The following is a 22,156-nucleotide window of genomic DNA, read 5'->3' as shown; positions in this document are numbered from 1 at the left end:
CTGGGTGGTCTGTCCAGTTTTATTCTTATTGTTTTTTACAACGGAGTGACTTGCTCGGCCATTTCAGAGGGCAGTTAAGAGTCAACCACATTGCTGTGGGTCTGGAGTCACATATCGGCCAGGCCGGGTAAGGACAGCAGATTTCCTTCCCTAAAGGACATTACTGAACCAGATGGGTTTTTATGACAATCCGGTAGTTTCATGGTCACCATTACTGATACTAGCATTTTATTCCAAATTTATTTAATTAGCTGCCGTTGTGGGATCTGAATTCATGTCTCTGGATCATTAGTCCAGGCCTCTGGATTACTAGTCCAGTAACATAACCACTGTGCTACCGTTTAAATGATGCCACAACTGTCTCATGTCCGGGTCCATCTTATGAACCTTTGTGAAAGGTTATCGACTTGAAACATTAATTCTGTTTCTGTCTCCACAGATTTGTAAGTTGTTGCTGTTGTATTATACCCCGCAGTGCATTAAGCCGACTGTGCCTTTTACCAATTGGACAGTGTCCAGTCTTGTTCCAGGATACTGTACCTGTCTTTCCCGATCCACTCTCCCCAGTGATGAGAACACATTGGTCCTTATTTCTGTCTCGTAGTGATTTGTATGCATCATCTGCAATGGCATAGCTGTAGGGAGAAGCGAGATAATTAAAACTTTTTTTGTTCAATATATTTCTGCTCCCTTCCCCCACTGCTACCTGTGGCTTAACATTTCCCCCTCAGAGAGAGCATATCACCTCAAGGAACCCACATAAAAACCAGCAGCTTCAAAAGAATTCTTATTAACAGATAGTGGGGGAAAAATTCGGTTGCTTTGCGCTAACAGGGCGCTAGGAACTTAGCGCCTGGGCACGGCGATGTTAGCACCGCTCACGAAATTGAACAGTCGTTTTGCGGCGGCGCTAAACACTACCGCCACGATCTCCTGCGCCCACAGATCATGACGTCAGTCAAGCGTGCAACCCCCCGGTAGCGGCCCAGACCGGATATTGAGTCGCGTCCCCTGCCTTAGCGCCTGCCGCTAGGAACGACAGGTAGAGGGGAACATTTTCAAGTCGGGAAGGGGCTGGGGGAGCGCTATTTAAGGAAGGCGATTCCGGCCTTTTCTTGTCGGCAAAAATTTTGGTTTTAACACTGTCCTAAGGAGTTTTGGCCCTCAGCACCACTTTTGAGGTTCTAAGCGCCGAGCTCTTTCCCTGGGCCTATCCATTAGTGCTTCCAACAGAATTGCTCTCGAGGTCTCTCCAGGCCGAGATTCAAGGCTGCAATGAGCAGGGAGTGGCTGGTCAGCAAGATGGCCCCTCCCCTTTAAGAACTGGACGGCGCCAGTCTGTTTGGCTTCCATGGTAACGGACATCGCCTGAGCTTCGGTAGCGTTCGGAGGTAGCGCCTCGTTCCCTGACATTTGCACCTTAATGTGTAGCGCCTGACTTAACGCTCAAATCACCTCCAGGGCCGATAGAGGCGAATTTTGCGCCCGGCCGATATTAGCGCCCCGAACGGGGCAATACCGAATTTCTCCCCCAGTGACTCTTGCGCTGCAGTTTTTTCTTTTGTCCCAGTTTTTCTCCCATCTTCTCCTAAAGGCGTTGATTCCTTGCGGGAGCATTGCACCATGACCACCCGCTGCCCCGGGTACCTCGCCAAGTGCCCCGACAACGTGTGCCAACAGAATATTCAAAAATTGGGGAGCCTAGTTCTGTCTTTACCTGAACTCCTCAAACGTATAGTTTACAGCAGGGGTCACTGGTTAATGATCAGGGGCATAAATTGTGATTGACCTTTTCCCCTCTTCCCAGTGGCACTGAAGCCAAGTGCAGCGCACCTACTGGCCCCTCCCCAACCCTGTGGCTGAGATCAGGTAACTAAACACAGACTAGGGACCTATCCACAAATGTTAATTCAACTCCTTCACTCGAGCAGGCTCAGTAATTCCTGACTCCACCAGTATTGTTGACAACGCTGTTTCGTCAAAAATATTCCAAATAATTATCAGAGATAGAAGGAAAAGTTCATTTTAACATTTTGATTTTTACTGATGGGGAGACTCCCTCTAAGTTGGGAGAGTGAGGTGGGATGGGGTGGGCCCCACACACGAGCACTGTTAATCCAGCTCTGAACTTTGACAGAACGACTTATGCATCCTACCTCAGGAAGCACCTCATCTCTGCTCTTCCAGGTAAAATTGGGGCCCCCAGTAGGTGGGGGTTTGTGGGGAAAGTGGTGCTAGGACTTTGTAGGGAAAAAAAACACAAAATCCAGGGAGATCTAGAGCATTGCACGGAATAGCAAATCTGATTGCAATGGAAGGAATTGTTCGCTACAGAGGATCAGGAATAGGATCAGGGTGTAACCACTAACCAAATGTTGATCGTACCATCACATGTAGGACAACAGCTGCCAGGCCAGATAGAATATTGGATTTACAAATAGATCCGGGGATTTTAAATCCAATAAAATAATTTTATTTTTGCCAAGTTTCCGCCTTTCATTTCCTCTCCTCTCCTGAAGGTGCTGACTAGTTTCAAGGGCACTGACCGTCCTCTGGTGCTTTGCCCAACTGCCCATTTTTCACACGTGAGCCTAGATGCTGAGTGTTGACAGGCTACTCAACCATTGGGCCAACACAACCGAGTCCAAACCTGTCTACACGCACGAACAGTCCAACAGGCCTCACTGGGTTTTTTTCATGTCTGTTCTCTCGGCCTCTTCTCACCAAATGAAACAGCACACACAAAACTCCAATTATTTGGGATTTGTGTTTGGCTACATTCATTGTACTTTCTCTTTAAGCAACAATCATCTTATAGGAAGTGACTTCAGGCCAAGTCCTGCTCCAGTAGCTCAGTCAAGTTTGGGTAGTTGCCACATGAGGAGCCATGGGCATGAATCCATGTCCCAGTGCTCCATTCTGCAGCATGTTCACATAGGATGTCAGAGTATAGAATCATAGAAATTTACGGCACAGAAGGAGGCCATTCGGCCCATCGTGTCCGTGCCGGCCGATAAAGAGCTATCCTGCCTAATCCCACTTCCCAGCTCTTGGTCCGTAGCCCTGTAAGTTACAGCACTTCAAGTGCACATCCAAGCACTTTTTAAATGTGGTGAGGGTCTCTGCCTCGACCGCCCTTTCAGGCAGTGAGTTCCAGACCCCCACCACCCTTTGGGTGAAAAAAGTTCTCAAATCCCCTCTAATCCTTCTACCAATTACTTTAAATCTGTGCCCCCTGGTTATGGACCTCTCTGCTAAGGGAAATAGGTCCTTCCTATCCACTCTATCTAGGCCCCTCATAATTTTATACACCTCAATTAGATTCCCCCCCTCAGCCTCCTCTGTTCCAAAGAAAACAACCCCAGCCTACCCAATCTTTCCTCATAGCTAAAATTCCCCAGCCCAGGCAACATCCTCGTAAATCTCCTCTACGCCCCCTCTAGTGCAATCACATCCTTCCTGTAATGTGGTGACCAGAACTGCACGCAGTATTCTAGCTGTGGCGTAACTAGTGTTTTATACAGTTCAAGCATAACCTCCCTGCTCTTGTATTCTACGCCTCGGCTAATAAAGGAAAGTATCCCGTGTGCCTTCTTAACCACCTTATCTACCTGTCCTGCTACCTTCAGGGATCTGTGGACATGCACTTCTCAGAGTCGTACCATTTATAGTGTATTCCCTTTCTTACATTACATTGGTAGTAATTAATGGTATAAGATTGTAAATAAACAGACAGCCCAATAGATAGATGCATCACCCCGTGTGGTACTAAGCCACAAACCAGCAAGGTCCCAAGTTCAATCCCTGGTCTGTGCCGAGTTAATTGTTCTAAATGGAGGCAATACAAGTTGCCTCCTCCCCTCTAGAGTAGGAAAGGGGGGGGGGAAGGAAAAAAATCAGCCATGGTTTCTGTTCCTGACCTGTGACCCCAGCTGTGTATGTGTGGGCATTGGGTGAGGACAGGATTGGGCTCAGTCCAATAGCCTGCCGACGCTCACTCTAAGCTCACACGTGGTCACTTGGGCAAGATATGCGGGAGCTGCTGTCACCCATGGAACTACACCCCAGCAAGGAGTCAACGGCCAAAGTAGGGGAGAAAATAAAAGGTTAAAAAAAGATTGTAAATAAACTCTTGGCCAGCTCTATAGTTTAAACTGCTGTTTGCCCTAGACATTCCACTTGTGGATCGTTTCAATGGGTTATCTACAATCTATTAACCTCATCACCCGATATGTTTATAGAGTTAGAAGACAAAAGGAAAGCTTCCCTTTCAACTTCTACTGGAAAACTATTGCGCTAAACCTCTCATTGTCCCAACAATTTTTCCTCACGTGGTCTAGCAGCGCACATTCGGCAATAGCAAAGGCAGCTGGTTTGTACTTTGCCCAGACAAATGGGCAAAATCGTGAAATACCGAAACACCACGAAAGATCCCAGAATCCATTTAATAGCAACAGAATTTGACCTATTCCGTCACCATAAAGCAGTGGCCCTGATGATAACCATTAGCCACAAACGGTCAGGTGAACGTGGAACTCAGGACTAATGATTTCACAAGATAATCACAGATGAGGAAGGCCATTCAGCCCATCTTTGTTCATCCATCCAGAGAAATCCTAATGCAATGTAGCATCCAATTGTTTCTTGAATGAGTCCATGATTGTTACCTCCACAACACTATCTGGGAGTTTATTCCACATCTTGATATCTCTGTGTGAAGAAGGATTTCTTGTTCTACTCTCAGTTTAATTTGAAGTAATGTTCTGGGTCAACTTTTTCTACACCTTTAACAATCTTATATACGTCTATAAGATCACTACTCAGGCACCTCGGGGGGAATTTTTCAGGGGGTCAGCGGGCGCGTTTGGTGGCGGGTCGGTTGGGGAAAAATTTTTTGAGACAGCGGGTCAACCCGCTGCCACGCGACTCTCCCAGATGTCGGGTCTGTCAACGCTGAACAGACCCAACACGCAGCGGCAGGGGAGGCAATTTATGTCATTATGACCTTAAGAGCCACTTAAAAAGTATTTTGAGCTCACCTTTAAATTTTATGAGGTCGCCCACGGGGGTCTACGCTGCTCAGGGATCACGTCAGGTAAGGAGGTCGGGAGTTGTGTTACCATGAAATGATCTCTTTACTTGACAGCTGCAAATGTGCTATAAAAGCTCCCATCTCACAGCTGTTCACTTTCCAAGCTCAGAAGCTGTTGCTTACTGCATTTGGAAGACAGATTGAGCTTTATGTAGGTTGCAAGTGTTTGGAGCAAACTCTCTATCCAGTGTCACCTCATTGGAACAATCTCTCTCACCATTGACAGATCGCTTCTGTCATCTCAACCTCACCTGCCATCTATTCCATCAGCATTGGTGCCCTTGAAACTATCTCACCTTGGTCCTCAGAATCCCACCACGATCAGCCCCAACACCAGCAGCACCAGGAACATCAGCAGCACCAACAACACCACCAACCTTCTCCGCAATCAACTGATGCTTCACAGGACACAGGGCATCAGCACCCGACCACATTGCTGCCCGGGAGGCCAGGGATGGCCTCACCATGACCAGATTTACTTCACTTGACACTGTACACCCTGGCAACCACATGATGCGCCAGGTTGGCACCACCCCACACCAACAACATAAAGCATCCCTACAATACCCGAGTCATTCCTTTCACACTCATCACCATTGCTGGGGGTACCGTTATGCCTCACCATTCACTGCAACTCACTAAGCCACTTCCAAAGGTGCACACAAATCTGTCCAAGACCGGAAAGTGTTGAAACTAAAGATTTCAATGTTTGACAGCACATTAACAGAAACTTCACATGAACATTGGCTAAAACACACAAGTGCCTAGCCTTGTGTGTTGTTAGTTGGTATGATTGGACTAGGATGAGGGCGAGTGTGAGGGGTGGCTAGTGAGATGGGGATGAGTGGAGGTACAAGGTAAGTTGATGTGAGTAAGTATGTGCAGGAGCAGGGTATGGAAGGCAGAGTGATGGGGACGTGACGAGCAGGATGAGGTTGAATGTGGCTTTGCAGTAACGTTTCGTGATCTACTGAGATCATTGAAAGGTTTGTGCCACTGCAGCCTGGTCCTCCTGACCACATCCCTGCTTGTGCCCTCCTCTGCAATGTGCAACCACCAGGCTGTGTTGATCGCCTGGTGAGGTCTCTTCTGCCCATTGGAAGTGAAGAGGCCTCCCTGCATACCGTGACTCCCTCCATAAGCATATGGATGGAGTCATGGGAGAGCCTGGGTGCAGCCGGGCACCTCTGTGCAGGGATTGTCAGTGTTTGCAGCACCTCAATGCTGTAGAACACTGATAGCACAACTGTCAAAATCAATTTGGACATGGTCCCTTTAAGTAAACCAGCTGATGACACGTGGTATCAGACCCACTTCCTTCAATTGGCCAGCAAACACGCTGGGAGATCTTAACAAGCCCAATCACGGTAAAATCATTCTACAGAGCGGACTGCAGCCAGCAGCGAGGTCGGGACCCACCACCGACCCCGGCCGCACCGGACCCGCCGAGGTAGGGGAAATCGGGGTCCTCGTTTCCAGGCTGAAATGCCCAAGTTTCTCCAGTCTTTTCTCATAACTCAGACCCCCTGACCCTGGGGATTAACCTCATGGCTCTCTGCACTGGCTCCAGCGTGAACGTCACTCTTGTTTCTTAGGCACCTTGCACCTGTATTGTAGATATTGCTACGCCTCTGTTGACTGCAGTACTTACATGTGAGGACTCAACTCGTACAGGTTACAGTTGCGGTACTCGCTGATCTTCTCCTGGCCGTAGATAGGAAGCATCTTGTAAGGATTGATTGAAATAACCACACTCCCGATGTAGGTCTGAGAGAATAAGTGAATTGCCAAAAGTCCATCAGCACCTTATTGATATTATTCTAGATTTTTCTGCTCACTTTTTGACCCCTGTCAGAAGACCTGGCCATGGCCCTTTCCCTGACCAGAATTTAAAGGTCCGGTCTAAATGGGGCAAAATCCCAGCAGAGCTGGGTTCCAGCTCATATTTTAGGCCCTCACCTAGGTGGAAATGGGACTTCTAGGCTCTCCAGCCCCAGGGGCCAGTGTTGTCCGGCTATTCCACTGTATGTGGGGGCACCTCAACCAAACCCAATCCTGCCCAGCGAGTGTCACTAGATAACGATCGGGAGTGGAACTGGTGGCTGATTTTTCTGCTTCCCTAACCCAGACGAGCTGTGGCCAATTGTGGCCCCTATCACTGGCCTGGCTGAGACCAGATTAATCCACACAGGCTGGGGATCAAACCTGTGGCCTTCATGGCCTGTACGGTTCAGTGCGACATCTGATCAGTACGGCCTAGCATTTCTAGGCCTACATTTATACACTATATATTAGACACCCAGGAACATATGTTCTCAAGTGACAGTTGCAGACATCACGCTCTCCTCAATGTACTTACGTAGATCTCACTTTTATTGAATCGCTCCTTGAGGTTGGAAAGTAGAGACTCGTCGGTGAGGGGGTCTAAGAGCACCATGTCACCCACCCCAACCACATTGTCCAGGTAGGAGGACTTCTTCGCCATGGTTGGTCACTGCAAAGAATAAAACCGACATGAAATGAATGAAACCATTTTGCAGTGTATAAAATAATGAAATTGGTTGCACCACAGGCAGCTATCTCCAGATATGAATGTAGTCTTTGTCCTGCAGAGTTGCCCCCACCTCCTTGTAAAGTCCAATTTCTCTGTTGCTGGCAGTGGCGGTAAATAATGCTTCCATTTTCCGACATTACCTTTCACTCTCTGCACTAGTGCTGCCAAGTAATGAGAGTCGGTTATTAGTGTAACTGAATGTTGTGCTGTCACTTTTAACTGACATGGGCCAACTTTCAAAAGAGCAACACACCGTGTGGAGACACGGTGCACTGGAGGCTACCCTGTGGAGACACGGTGCACTGGAGGCTACCCTGTGGAGACACGGTGCACTGGAGGCTACCCTGTGGAGACACGGTGCACTGGAGGCTACCCTGTGGAGACACGGTGCACTGGAGGCTACCCTGTGGAGACACGGTGCACTGGAGGCTACCCTGTGGAGACACGGTGCACTGGAGGCTACCCTGTGGAGACACGGTGCACTGGAGGCTACCCTGTGGAGACACGGTGCACTGGAGGCTACCCTGTGGAGACACGGTGCACTGGAGGCTACCCTGTGGAGACACGGTGCACTGGAGGCTACCCTGTGGAGACACGGTGCACTGGAGGCTACCCTGTGGAGACACGGTGCACTGGAGGCTACCCTGTGGAGACACGGTGCACTGGAGGCTACCCTGGCACCATGGAGTGGTGCACTAGTTTCCAGGTTTGTATGATTTCACACACACAGTGGGTTCCCAGCCTTACCTGGATTGTTGGGGATGGGGAAAGGGTTGAGAAGCCTTCCACACAGTGAGGAAAATTTGGCTGGAATGGTATGTGCTGTGATGGATGGGGTTGGGCCAGATATCTATAAATAGCGATTATTAATCAGCAATAACATTAGCTTACACACTAGAGAATGGTATTTCACACCTGGGTGGGAATCTTTACTGGCTCACCGGCACATGGAAAGTAAGGTGTTCTCTCCCCATTTCCACCCATTGTTGTGGTCTCCCAATGCAATGTACACCCTGGCTGAGAGGCTGGGTGTTTGACCACTAGGTCGGACTGACTCAGCCTTTGCTCAGATTCAATAGTAACTTTCACAAGGGAATTGGATAAATACTTGAAGGGGAAAAATTCACAGGGATATGGGGAAAGACGTGAGGACTAATTGGAGAGCTCTTTCAAAGAGCCGGCACAGGCACAATGGGCTGAATGGCCTCCCTCTGTGCTGTAGGATTCTATAATCCACAGGTAATAGTCTGGATTTCCGCTTGGTGCAGTCCGAAAACAGCACAACTGAGGATGTGAACTCTGCGTATCAGAAATCACAGGATTAAACCCAGAGTCCTCTGGTACCTTAGAAAAGACAGTCTTATCTAGCCAAGAATTATCATGAGCCATAAAAATAAAACTTTAATAGGACTGTTGAACCGTCTAATTAAAATAAAAGATACTGTACCAGGTGAAAGTGCAACATAAATCAGCTGAAGAATTTTTATTAATGATTATAATTTTATATCATCCGCCATTTTTCATTAATGTTGTAGCTCTTTAGCAACACCCCACTGCTGCCTACACACTGCACACCATTTTAAACTGTTGTGGATTTCGTTCTTTGTTCAATTTCTAACACATTTAACACAGTTTCATAAATTCCTGTCTGTATGACTTGAAGGCGGCTGTTAACTTGTTTATTTTATGTTTTATTTCAACCAGATTAACACCTGCATTAAAATAGCTCACAGAGGGAATTAAAGCCTTTAGTATGGAAAAACAGTGAAGGACGAGAGGAGGCCATTTGCCCCATCAAAGCTGACGCCTCAAGTGAGCAATGTTTTGGAGAGTGTGCAACGTGTGTGAGAATCATAGAATTTCACAGCACAGGGGGGACCATTCAGCCCATCGTGTCTGTGGCAGCTCTTTGCTAATCCAAAACTAATCCCACTGCCCCGCTCTCTCTCTGTAGCCCTGTATCAATCCCAAACTAATCCCGCTCTCTCCCCATAGCCCTGCATCAATCCCAAACTAATCCCGCTCTCTCCCCATAGCCCTGCACAATCCCAAACTAATCCCGCTCTCTCCCCATAGCCCTGTATCAATCCCAAACTAATCCCGCTCTCTCTCTGTAGCCCTGCATCAATCCCAAACTAATCCCGCTCTCTCCCCATAGCCCTGTATCAATCCCAAACTAATCCCGCTCTCTCCCCATAGCCCTGTATCAATCCCAAACTAATCCCGCTCTCTCCCCATAGCCCTGCATCAATCCCAAACTAATCCCGCTCTCTCCCCATAGCCCTGCATCAATCCCAAACTAATCCCGCTCTCTCCCCATAGCCCTGCATCAATCCCAAACTAATCCCGCTCTCTCCCCATAGCCCTGTATCAATCCCAAACTAATCCCGCTCTCTCCCCATAGCCCTGTAACTTCCTTTGCTTTAAATATTTATCCAATTTTCCCTTAAAAGTTGCAATGGTCTCTGCCTCAACCACTCCCTGTGACAAAGCATTTCACGCTCCAACAACCATTCATGTTGCCTCAACCCCTAGGGTTTTGCCCTTCTCCCAGATTATCTGGTTATTATCTCATTGCTGTTTGTGGGAGCTTGCTGTGCGCAAATTGGCTGCCACATTTCCTACACTGCAACAGTGACTACACTTCAAAAAAGTTCTTGATTGGCTGTAAAACACTTTGGGATGTCCTGAGGTTGTTAAAGGCGCTGTATATCAGCTGTCACCAAGAGGGCAGGCATCCCACTCCCAAAGCCCTGCCAATGTCAATCTATAGATGGTTCACCAGGAGGTGCATGAGAACAGCGTTCAGTCCCTCCCTCGGAGGGCCCAGGCGCACAGAGAAGGACAATCACAAGACTGTTGCAGCTCGTGACATCTGACAACACTTTTACAACCGGGATGAATTCACCCACCTCCTGCCACTCCCATAATAAAGTAAAAACTCCCTAATAAGCAAATACTCTGATTAAAAACCACCTCGAAAGCCCGCTGTCGATACAGACCCAGTCACAAAGCAACCTGGTTATATTGGTGCCCCATCTATTTAATGATTCAGTGAAATAAAAAAGTTCATAAAATGATAAAAGCCTTCCAACATGATTTTGTGCCAAAACTTCTCCTCCCTTTCCCTTCATTGCTTCACATTAGTTCATCCCTAAACTCAGCACTGTGATATTACAGCACCATTTCCTTCAAGGTTAGACTACAGTACCAATCAATATCACTGCTTCATCTCAGGACTGTGCAAATCAGTCCATTAGGAGCTTACTCCGCAAAAATATAGCAGCCCAGTAACTAACTGTGGTGTCTATTGGGAGTCACAGAGAGAGGTAGTTCGAATAAAGTGCTGCTAAACAAACGAATCTCTGAAGGGTTACGTGGGTCTGTGCTCGGACACCTTCCACCTCTGGCTGTTGTATTAGGTGTAACCTTATTGATCAGAGTACAAGCAGTTCCCACTTACAGCCAGATTCCCATACCATTTAAGCGGCTGTAAATATTGGACTTGCAATTGTTGTAAATATTGGTATTGCAAGGACTGACCAAGTGGCTAAAGTTACGTTGGTGCTGTAATAAGGGGACTCTTATACCAACCCCTGGGTTAATATCGCAACTCACTTTCCAAATTCGGTACAGTACCTTCAGCAGCTCTGTTTATAGAATCTTACAGCACAGAAGGAAGCCTGAGCCAGCTGTTTGAACGAGCTCTCCAATTAGTCCCACACCCCTGCACTTTTTTTTCCTTTTCAAGTATTTCTCCAATTCCCCTTTTGAAAGTTACTATTGAATCTGCTCCCACCGCCCTTTCAGGCAGCGCGTTCCAGATCACAACAACTCGCTGCGGAGAAATCTGGTTCTTTTGCCGATTACCTTAAATCTGTGTCCTCTGGTTACCGACCCTCCTGCCACTGGAAACAGTTTCTCCTTATTTACACAAATCAAAACCTCTCATACATTTCTACCAAATCTCCTCTTAACTTTCTCTGCTCGAAGGAGAACAATCCCAGCTCACACAGTAGGTATTCACAGCCCAGAAACAGGTTATTCAGCCCAACTGGTCCGTGCCGGTGTTTATGCTCCACACCAGCCTCCTCCCACCCCTACTCCATCTCACCCCATCACCATATCCTTCTATTCCTTTCTCCCTCATGTGTTTATCCAGCTTCCCCCTTAAGTACATCTACACTGTTCGCCTCAACCACTCCCTGTGATAGTGAGTTCCACATTCTCACTATTCTCTGGGTAATTCTAACCAGTCTCTCCACATAACTGAAGTCCCTCATCCTCTGGTACTATTCTGGTAAATCTCTGCACCCTAGCCAAGGCCTTGACATCCTTCCTAAAGTTTGTGCCCTTCCTCCCTGATCTGTGTTATATTTTGGCCAATATTTAGGTCCCCTCCCTCCCTCTTGCAGTGCACCATGCCCTGCTTGAGAGGGGGGGGGGGGCAGATTAACAATTTGCTCTCGGCCGTCATCCAGCTGCGACACTACGTCCTCCAGTAACTCATCCACATGGGCACGCTTCATGCATGAGGCAGGCCAGTGAGTTTTGCCAGGCTATTCATTTATGTCAGGCATCACAGCCAAACCCAATCCTGTCTCCGCCTGGAATTCACACACACACACACACACACACACACTTTCTCACTGTGGGCAGTTGAAGGGAGAGAAAGCTCACTGGATAATGATCAGGGCAGGAACACAGGCTGATTTCCTCTCTTTTCTAGACCCGAGCTGAGGCCAGTTGGAGCAAGTCACCTGAGATCAGCTCAGCGAAGGCCAGGGAATTGAATTTGGGACTTTACAGGTCAGTATGGCTCAGTACCACACAGCGGATTTAGTCATTGTGGTGATAGATTTTTGTTGGGTAAGGGTATTAAGGATTACAGAACCAAGGCGGGTAGATGGAGTTAAGATACAGATCAGCCATGATCTAATTGAAAGGCGGAACAGGCTCGAGGGGCTGAATGGCCTCCTCTTGTTCTTATGTTCCAGTGCTGCCAGTCTCCTATCTTTATTCATTGTCAGAACTTTACACTGACCTTGCAAAATTGTTCCAAAATTAAGCAGAGCTAAGATAATGATTTGTCAGATATGGATTAACATTCTATATGCTTATCAAAAAATAAATCTACACTGGAGTTCATAATGCGATTTTTATGATGATTGATCTTTGGAGTATTGCACTTCTCAGCTATGGGGTGATACAGATACCAGTATTCTGAGAAAGTGCTGACAGAATATCAAGCAGACCATGTGTGTACAGTGACAGCGAAACTCAGCTTGTTCCATCAATACTAATGGAAGCATCCCAACCCCTTAATGACAGATGATGGTTTTGCTGAAGTTCTGTGTATGTTTAGAAGGGAAGTGTGCAATTATCCATGCAAATACCTGGCACAGCTAGTACTGGCATCTGTGCGTACCCTGGGAGTCTGTGTTGTGGCATCAGTGTCAGTAATAAATATGACATGACGATCTGGATGCACTTTGTACTTGTACATTGATACAGTTCATTTAAGTGTATGTAAAGGGGAAAAATGGGGTTGCTTTGCGCCTCCTGTTAGCGCCCCGCGGCACTGCGCCTCCGGCAATGACATCATCGCCATGCACAGCGCCCCGGCCCCCTGACCTACTGCCGGACACCGTGGCCCCGATTTCCCCCCAGCCGTCGGGCGGGGTTTCAGGCAGGTGGGGGCTGAAAATCCCGAATTTGGGGGTCCCGACACCACCCCGCCCAAAACCCCGCCCCACGTAAGTTTCAGGGGCGGCGGGTATCCGCCCCGCACTGGGACCTGCCGAAACCAGGCGGGAAGGGATTAGCGCCAATTAACTGCTTGTTAACAGGTAGTTAACAGGCAGCTTTTAGCCGAATCCCTATTTTGAGGGGTTTCGTGTGGGTTTCCCGACGGCTCCAAACCACGCCAGGTTAGAGCAGGCGGGCCGTCAGGTTGAAGGAGTTGGAGGGGGTCGCGATGTTGGCGCGCAGGTGAGTGATGGGTGCATGAGTGTAAAGGGAAGTGTGTTTGGTGTGTCTAAAGTGTGTAAAGAACTTTTACTTACCTTAACAGCCTTTCTTCCTGTAGCCGTCGGGAGCGCATCACTCAGCCGGAACTGAAAGCTGAACGGCTGCGATCTGTCAAAAATGACAGCCTTCAGCTTTGAGTGCCGGTAAGAGTTCTAACTGAGTCTGTGCAGAATGACTCATGTCAGAACTCAGAATATCAGTGTTTGACAGCTTCAAACAGCTGTGAAACACTGATATTTCATCTGTCAAAAACTCTTGACAGATGAAATTTCAGTCTGTGATGTCACCTGTTGCCGGGTGGCCCTTAATTGGCCTGCTGAGCCTGCTGTGCTGAGCCTGCTGGGCGGGCTCAACAAGGTCAATCAAGGGAAAATTGCGTGGATTGGCCGGACGTCGAAGTAGGCGGGTCAAAAACCTGAAAGGGGAAGTCCCGCCTTCTTCCCGACAGGTTCGGGAAAATCTACCCCTATGTCCGACAGGGTCAGGGTGGTGTTTTTGCGGCCGCGGCGGTGCTAATTAAAGGGCAGCTGCTGGGCGGCCCTTTTTTTGGGCCACCTGCCAGCACCTGCCCCCTTTCGCTTCCTCATGTGGGGTGCCGGCTGCGATCACTCAGCCCGGCGCTCCTCGAGTGCCGGGCTGTTTTCCTGGCACCCCGCTCTCCGGTGGTCCAGCAGGGCCCCGGTGCGCGCAGCGCTAGGCCCCTCCCCTTTAATCAGGCGAAAGAGGCCTGCAATACCGCAGCACTACCTGCCGGCACGTGTGGTGCTGTTGCACGTAACGCCGCGATATTGAATGGTAGCGCCCCAGGAAGGAGGGGGAGCGCTTCCAGTAGCGCCCAGCCTCCTGCTTGGGGCGCTACCACTCAATTTACGGCGCAGAGGCGCTAACTTTGTCGGGGCACTGTGAAGTTAGCGACCCAAAGGGGGCGCGACCAAATTTTTCTCCCAAAGACTTGTTAGGTCACTGCCGCCAATGGTCATTTTCCATTTTACACCCACTCCGACATCCTTGGCATACGTAACCTGGACTATGCTGGTAGCTCCTAGCCTTTTACTTGCTTTCTCTTGCTGGAGAGTGAAAAGGAAGAACTTGCATTTCTATAGCGCCTTTCACAGCCTCAGGACGTCCCAAAACACTTCACAGCCAATGAAGTACTTTTGAGGTGTAATCACTGTTGTAATGTAGGAAACGCGCACAGCAAGCTCCCACAAACAGCAATGTAATAATGACCAGACAATCTGTTTTAGTGATAAATATTGGCCAGGACACCGGGAAGAACTCCCCTGTTCTTCTTCAAAATAGTGCCATAAGCAGAAGGACGCCTCGGTTTAACCTCTCATCCAAAAGACGGCACCTTACAGAGGAGATGTTAAAGTGCGGCACTCCCTCAGTACTGCCCCTCCGACAGTGCGGCGCTCCCTCAGTACTGCCCCTCACAGTGCGGCGCTCCCTCAGCACTGACCCTCCGACAGTGCAGCGCTCCCTCAGTACTGCCCTTCCGACAGTGCGGCGCTCCCTCAGTACTGCCCCTCCGACAGTGCAGCGCTCTCAGTACTGCCCCTCCGACAGTGCAGTGCTCCCTCAGTACTGCCCCTCCGACAGTGCAGCGCGCCCTCAGTACTGACCCTCCGACAGTGCGGCGCTCCCTCAGTACTGACCCACCGACAGTGCGGCGCTCCCTCAGTACTGCCCCTCCGACTGTGCGGCGCTCCCTCAGTACTGACCCACCGACAGCGAAGTGCTCCCTCAGTACTGCCCCTCCGACAGCGAAGTGCTCCCTCAGTACTGCCCCTCCGACAGCGAGGCGCTTCCTCAGTACTGCCCCTGCAACAGTGCGGCGCTCCCTCAGTACTGCCCCTCCGACAGCGCGGCGCTCCCTCAGTACTGCCCCTCCGACAGTGCGGCGCTCCCTCAGTACTGTCCCTCCGACAGTGAGGCGCTCCCTCAGTACTGCCCCTCCGACAGTGCGGCAGTCCCTCAGTACCGCCCTACCGACAGTGCGGTGCTCCCTCAGTACTGCCCCTCCGACAGTGAGGCGCTCCCTCAGTACTGCCCCTCCGACAGTGCGGCGCTCCCTCAGTACTGCCCCTCCGACAGTGCGGCGCTCCCTCAGTACTGCCCCTCCGACAGTGCGGCGCTCCCTCAGTACTGCCCCTCCGACAGTGCGGCGCTCCCTCAGTACTGCCCCTCCGACAGTGCGGCGCTCCCTCAGTACAGCCCCTCTGACAGTGCGGCGCTCCCTCAGTACTGCCCCACCGACAGTGCGGCGCTCCCTCAGTACTGCCCCTCCGACTGTGCGGCGCTCCCTCAGTACTGACCCACCGACAGCGAAGTGCTCCCTCAGTACTGCCCCTCCGACAGCGAAGTGCTCCCTCAGTACTGCCCCTCCGACAGCGAGGCGCTTCCTCAGTACTGCCCCTGCAACAGTGCGGCGCTCCCTCAGTACTGCCCCTCCGACAGCGCGGCGCTCCCTCAGTACTGCCCCTCCGACAGTGAGGCGCTCCCTCAGTACTGCCCCTCCGACAGTGCGGCAGTCCCTCAGTACCGCCCTACCGACAGTGCGGTGCTCCCTCAGTACTGCCCCTCCGACAGTGAGGCGCTCCCTCAGTACTGCCCCTCCGACAGTGCGGCGCTCCCTCAGTACTGCCCCTCCGACAGTGCGGCGCTCCCTCAGTACTGCCCCTCCGACAGTGCGGCGCTCCCTCAGTACTGCCCCTCCGACAGTGCGGCGCTCCCTCAGTACTGCCCCTCCGACAGTGCGGCGCTCCCTCAGTACAGCCCCTCCGACAGTGCGGCACTCCCTCAGTACTGCCCCTCCGACAGTGCGGCGCTCCCTCAGTACTGCCCCTCCAACAGTGAGGCGCTCCCTCAGTACTGCCCCTCCGACAGTGCGGCGCTCCCTCAGTACTGCCCCTCCGACAGTGCGGCGCTCCCTCAGTACTGCCCCTCCGACAGTGCTGCGCTCCCTCAGTACTGCCCCTCCGACAGTGCGGCGCTCCCTCAGTACCGCCCCTCCGACAGTGCGGCGCTCCCTCAGTACTGCCCCTCCGACAGTGCGGCGCTCCCTCAGTACTGCCCCTCCGACAGTGCGGCGCTCCCTCAGTACTGTCCCTCAGTACTGCCCCTCCGACAGTGCGGCGCTCCCTCAGTACCGCCCCTCCGACAGTGCGGCGCTCCCTCAGTACTGCCCCTCCGACAGTGCGGCGCTCCCTCAGTACTGCCCCTCCGACAGTGCGGCGCTCCCTCAGTACTGCCCCTCCGACAGTGCGGCGCTCCCTCAGTACTGCCCCTCCGACAGTGCGGCGCTCCCTCAGTACTGCCCCTCCGACAGTGCGGCGCTCCCTCAGTACTGTCCCTCAGTACTGCCCCTCCGACAGTGCGGCGCTCCCTCAGTACTGCCCCTCCGACAGTGCGGCGCTCCCTCAGTACTGTCCCTCAGTACTGCCCCTCCGACAGTGCGGCAGTCCCTCAGTACCGCCAGTGCGGCGCTCCCTCAGTACTGTCCCTCAGTACTGCCCCTCCGACAGTGCGGCAGTCCCTCAGTACCGCCAGTGCGGCACTCCCTCAACACTGCACTGGCGTGTCGGCCTGGATTATGTGCTGAAGTCCCTGGAGTGAGACTTGAACCCACAACCTTCTTACTCAGAGGCGAGAGCGCTACCCACTGAGCCACGGCAGACACAGTGGAGCCGGATGAGGACATGGTCGGTCTTGGCTGAGACGCCCCTGTGAGCAAACTGCTGACACTCACAATCAAGGCTTGCACAGAAAATAAATAAATAGTCACTCGACTCAGGGACCAGAGGATAACTCATGAAACGGAAGCCAGCAAAGATAGAACGCCTTCAGGGGGGAGGGAGGGGAGGAAATAATTGAGAAAAAAACTTTGAAAATGTTCATATTTGAAAAAAAAGTCCCAAACTCATTCCCTACAATAATGAAAATTGATTCTTTTTGTTTTAAAAGAAGTAATAGTGAAAATAAATGAGTAATGGTGGACCCAATTAACAAGGTGACAGTGCTGTGGCACTACCGACCACATGGTCACATCCCCAGCTCTTTAGAAGAACAATGCTCCTGGATTGTGCTCTTACTGATGAAGGTCCCACTGGAAATGTTAACCTGTCTTTTCTATATCAGATAGTGATCACCGTGCTATACAGTTCCAGAATTTTCTGTTTGTTATTTCATTTTTTAAACTTGTGTTTTTTTGGGCTGTTTTACTTCCCCTAAACCGAGCCTGCCCTCTCAGGTGGATGGAAAAGATCCCACGGCCACTATTTGACATCTCCCTCAACAAACATTAGATTATCTGCTCATTATCACATTGCTGTTTGTGGGAGCTTGCTGTGCTCAAATTGTCTGCCGCGTTTCCCACATTACAACAGTGACTACACTTCAAAAAAAGTCCTTCATTGGCTGTAAAGCGCTTAGGGACGTCCCGAGGTGGTGAAAGGCGCTGGAGAAAGGCAAGTTGTTCTCTTCATTATATACACACACATACATGCACACACACACACAGAAAGAAAGAAAGGACTTGCATTTCTATCGCGCCTTTCACGACCACTGGACATCTCAAAGCGCTTTACACAGTCAATGATGTATTTTTGAAGTGGAGTCACTGTTGTAATGAGGGAAATACGGCAGCCATTTTGTGCACAGCAAGGTCCCACAAACAGCAACGTGGACCACTTTCCATACCTCGGGAGCCTACTGTCAACAAGGGCAGATGTCGATGACGAAGTCCAACACCGCCTTCAGTGTGCCAATGCAGCCTTCGCTCGCCTGAGGAGAGAGTGTTTGAAGACCAGGACCTCAAACCCGGCACTAAGCTCATGGTCTACAGGGCAGCAGTGATACCCGCCCTGCTGTAGGCCTCAGAGACATGGACCATGTACAGCAGGCACCTCAAAGCACTGGAGAGGTACCACCAACGCTGCCTCCACAAGATCCTGCAAATCCATTGGCAGGATAGGCGCACCAACGTCAGTGTTCTCACTCAGGCCAACATCCCCAGCATCGAAGCTTTGACCACGGTCGATCAGCTCCGATGGACGGGTCACATTGTCTGCATGCCCGATACGAGACTCCCAAAACAAGCGCTCTACTCGGAGCTCCGGCACGGCAAGAGAGCCCCAGGTGGGCAGAGGAAACGCTTCAAGGACACCCTCAAAGCCTCCTTGAAAAAGTGCAACATCCCCACCGACATCTGGGAATCCCTGGCCCAAGACCGCACAAAGTGGAGGAGAAGCATCCGGGAAGGCGCTGAACACCTCCAGTCTCTTTGCCGGGAGCAAGCGGAAGCCAAGCGCAAACAGTGGAAGGAGCGCACGTCAACCCAAGCACCCCACCCACCCGCCCCTTCAACCACCGTCTGATCCACCTGTGACAGAGACTGTAGGTCCCGCATTGGACTCATCAGTCACCGGAGAACTCATTTTTAATGTGGAAGCAAGTCATACTCGGTTCCGAGGGACTGCCTAAGAAGAAGAATGACCAGATAATCTGTTTTTGTGATGTTGATTGAGGGATAAATACTGGGCCCGGGACACCGGGGAGAACGCCCCTGCTCATCTTCGAAATAGTGCCATGGGATCTTTTACATCCACCTGAGAGAGCAGACGGGGCCTCAGTTTAACGTCTCATCCGAAAGACGGAGAGTTTAAACACAGAGAAAAAGTGTGGAAATAATGAAATTGTGAAGCAGTTTCTATGGTTTTCTTGGTCAGCTCGTGAATGGACAATAAATACCGATTGAAGGTTATAACGTTTAGAATCTTCTGTTTGTCTCTGTTTCTCAGCCATTGTCCCAGTTTTAATACTCTCATGCCATCCCCTCCCATCCTTTATCATTTTCTTCCTCCCTTTCCTTTCTCTCTTGCTAATCGAATTCTTGCCCCCCCGCCCCCCACTAATGGTCCATTAGCTAGTCGGCCTCTAAAGGATGCTGGAAAAGAAGCAGTCATTAATTCTCTTCGTAAATCAGCACTTGTGTCAGAAACAGCAGCAGCCATTTCAGATGCTTGCCGGTTATGACCTGGGTGGAGCGAGGCGGCCATTTTGCAGAGGTTGCTCAATAAAATGCCTGTACACATCCACAGCTCTGAAAGTCATTCCCATATGGTGCCTGTTGTGGGGTTGCTGTAAAATATAGGAATTCCGCCATAGGACTCTAAGGTGGTAAAAGTGTTTTGCAATCTGCTTTATCGCGGTGTCCCCTCCGCTTTAAAGGTGCAGAGCTCATTTGAAGGTCAGTTGGTCCAATGTATATCCTTATAAAATGGTGGAACTTGTGCTTTCTTTTTTATGGCCTCAAGCCTCGAGCAGAGCCAAGTTGTCACTTTGCCATCGAGTTCTACGAGGAAATAGTGAGTCCCTTTGACCAGGCTCTCCTATCAATGATTGGCTAAATTCAGATTGAGCCACATTTAAAGGGGCATGGTCACCAATTGAAGTGGGCAAAGGATCCTTTACCAGATGGGGAAACAAGGGCGAAAGCAGGAACATGATGGGTCTGACCATTGTCTTCTGCCTGCCCGCACTTGTTTTCTAACCCCCTCCTCCCCCCTTCCGGGTCTGGAGGGAGCTTGCTCCTTGCTAGGGAGTGGTTGAGCAGACACTGCCAACCCTCTGGTGCCTTATCCAAGACAGCGCGTCTCAGCAGGATATTTGAACGTAGGAGGCATCACAGATAGGCTTGATCATGTCCTCACCAAACGTCCACACCCTTTCTGCAGGTGTCTCTGGATAGCAATCAGGAGCTGGACAGAATATTATGGGACTTTTATTGCAGTCAAAAGAACCAGAGGGGGAGATGAGGAGAATGTTTTTACGCAGCGAGTTGTTGTGATCTGGAACGCGCTGCCTGAAAGGGCGGTGGGAGCAGATTCAATAGTAACTTTCAAAAGGGAATTGGATAAATACCTGAAGGGGAAAAATTCGAGAGCTGGTTCAAAGAGCCGCACAGGCACGATGGGCCGATTGGCCTCCTCCTGTGCTGTCAGATTCGACGAAGTCCCAGAACTTGTAACTGCAGTCATCCTTTTATTGAGACTGAGGGTTAAATTCGCAGTTCGCCAAACTGACAAAACAGGCTGTTTTTAATGTTTAAATAAATATATAAAGAGAATATGGACTTTATGGTCGATGTAATGCAAATCTATTCTGTTCAAACCGCATCTCGAACCGAGGAAGTTCAGCCCGGGACAGCCAGTCTCCAGGAAACTTTACATCGACCTTCCCCACTCACTGCAGCACACAGGGCACTGCATGAAATCAAATAAAACATTCATTAAACAAAGACGTTCAATTGACCTGTAAACCCCGAAAAGAGCTGAGTGCATATTGTTTTTTAAAGTTAGCTAATATTCTGATTTACCCGCAAAAAAAATAGTTGAATCATAGTATCCTGCTATTTTAATCCAGGCGTATTCTGAATTACTTCCGTTGCACCTTTCTTACCTTGAATGCAATATGTATATTTCTGTCTGGCGAGCAGTGGAAATTTGTCTTTCCAAGTGGTCAGCGGGTTACCAGCGGCACAGGAATGTTCTTTTCTCTGTGTGTGTGATTGGGTCTCAGGGTCCCCTCGCCATCCTCCTCCACTTGCTGACTCTCGGCAGTGCTTGCTGCACTCTCTTGAGCCGACAGTTAGCAGCACCCTCTCCACATCTTCAACGTCACCGCCACCTCTCCTCCAGCAGCCAGTATTTAAACTCCGACTAAAAATATACCGTCCAAAGGGCATTTATTTCCTGGCGGTACCGTCATGCAATGGAAGCAACGACGTTTTCAAGGATCGGGTAGAAATGAATCTGGAACCCTTGCATTCAAGGTGCAGTCAATGTCCCAGTACTTGACTCAATTTCTTTTCTTGACTTATCCGGGGACCTGGTTAATAACGACCACCGGACGCCTCAAAGCCCTTTACAGCCAATGAAGTACTTTTGAAGTGCAGTCACTGTTGTAATGTGGGAAACGCGGCAGCCAATTTGCACACAGCAAGCTCCCACAAACAGCAATGTGATAAATGACCAGATAATCTGTTTTAGTGATGTTGATTGAGGGATAAACATTGGCCCCAGGACACCGGGGAGAACTCCCCAGCTCTTCTTCCAAATAGTGCCATGGGATCTTTTATGTCTACCTGAGAGAGCAGACGGGGCCTCAGTTCAATGGCTCATCCGAAAGACAACACCTCTGACAGTGCAGCACTCCCTCAGTCCTGTCCCTGCGACAGTGCGGCGCTCCCTCAGTACTGCTCCACTGACAGTGCGGCGCTCTCTCAGTACTGCCCCACTGACAGTGCGGCGCTCTCTCAGTACTGCCCCTCCCTCAGTACTGCCCCTGCGACAGTGCGGCGCTCCCTCAGTACTGCCCCTGCAACAGTGCGGCGCTCCCTCAGTACTGCCCCTCCGACAGTGCGGCGCTCCCTCTATTGCCCCACTGACAGTGCGGCGTTCCCTCAGTACTGCCCCACC

At 50.4% G+C, this 22,156-nt stretch overlaps 1 protein-coding gene across 3 annotated transcripts in view; it reads right to left on the bottom strand.

The window, feature by feature from the left end:
• LOC147097126 (unconventional myosin-Ib-like) overlaps positions 1-21,955 on the bottom strand; it is an 82,246-nt gene extending 60,291 nt beyond the window's left edge. For 2 of the 3 annotated variants that reach the window (XM_085972994.1, XM_085972995.1), the window contains exons 1-4: positions 21,138-21,955; positions 7,452-7,586; positions 6,744-6,859; positions 541-635 (exon numbers count right to left, since the gene is read on the bottom strand). In XM_085972994.1, the coding sequence (XP_085829120.1) occupies positions 541-635; positions 6,744-6,859; positions 7,452-7,577 (337 nt within the window). In that variant the 5' untranslated portion in view covers positions 7,578-7,586; positions 21,138-21,955. Of the gene's footprint in view, positions 1-540; positions 636-6,743; positions 6,860-7,451; positions 7,587-21,137 lie in introns of those variants that run through there. The other variant, XM_085972996.1, reaches the window with a different exon arrangement.
• Between the last annotated feature and the right edge of the window lie 201 nt (positions 21,956-22,156).

The sequence above is a fragment of the Somniosus microcephalus genome, chromosome 33 (genome assembly GCF_052327205.1).
Source record: "Somniosus microcephalus isolate GS21.2 chromosome 33, FLI_Smic_1.0, whole genome shotgun sequence".
Lineage (NCBI taxonomy): Eukaryota > Metazoa > Chordata > Chondrichthyes > Squaliformes > Somniosidae > Somniosus > Somniosus microcephalus.
This window is presented reverse-complemented; position numbering and strand designations above follow the sequence as displayed.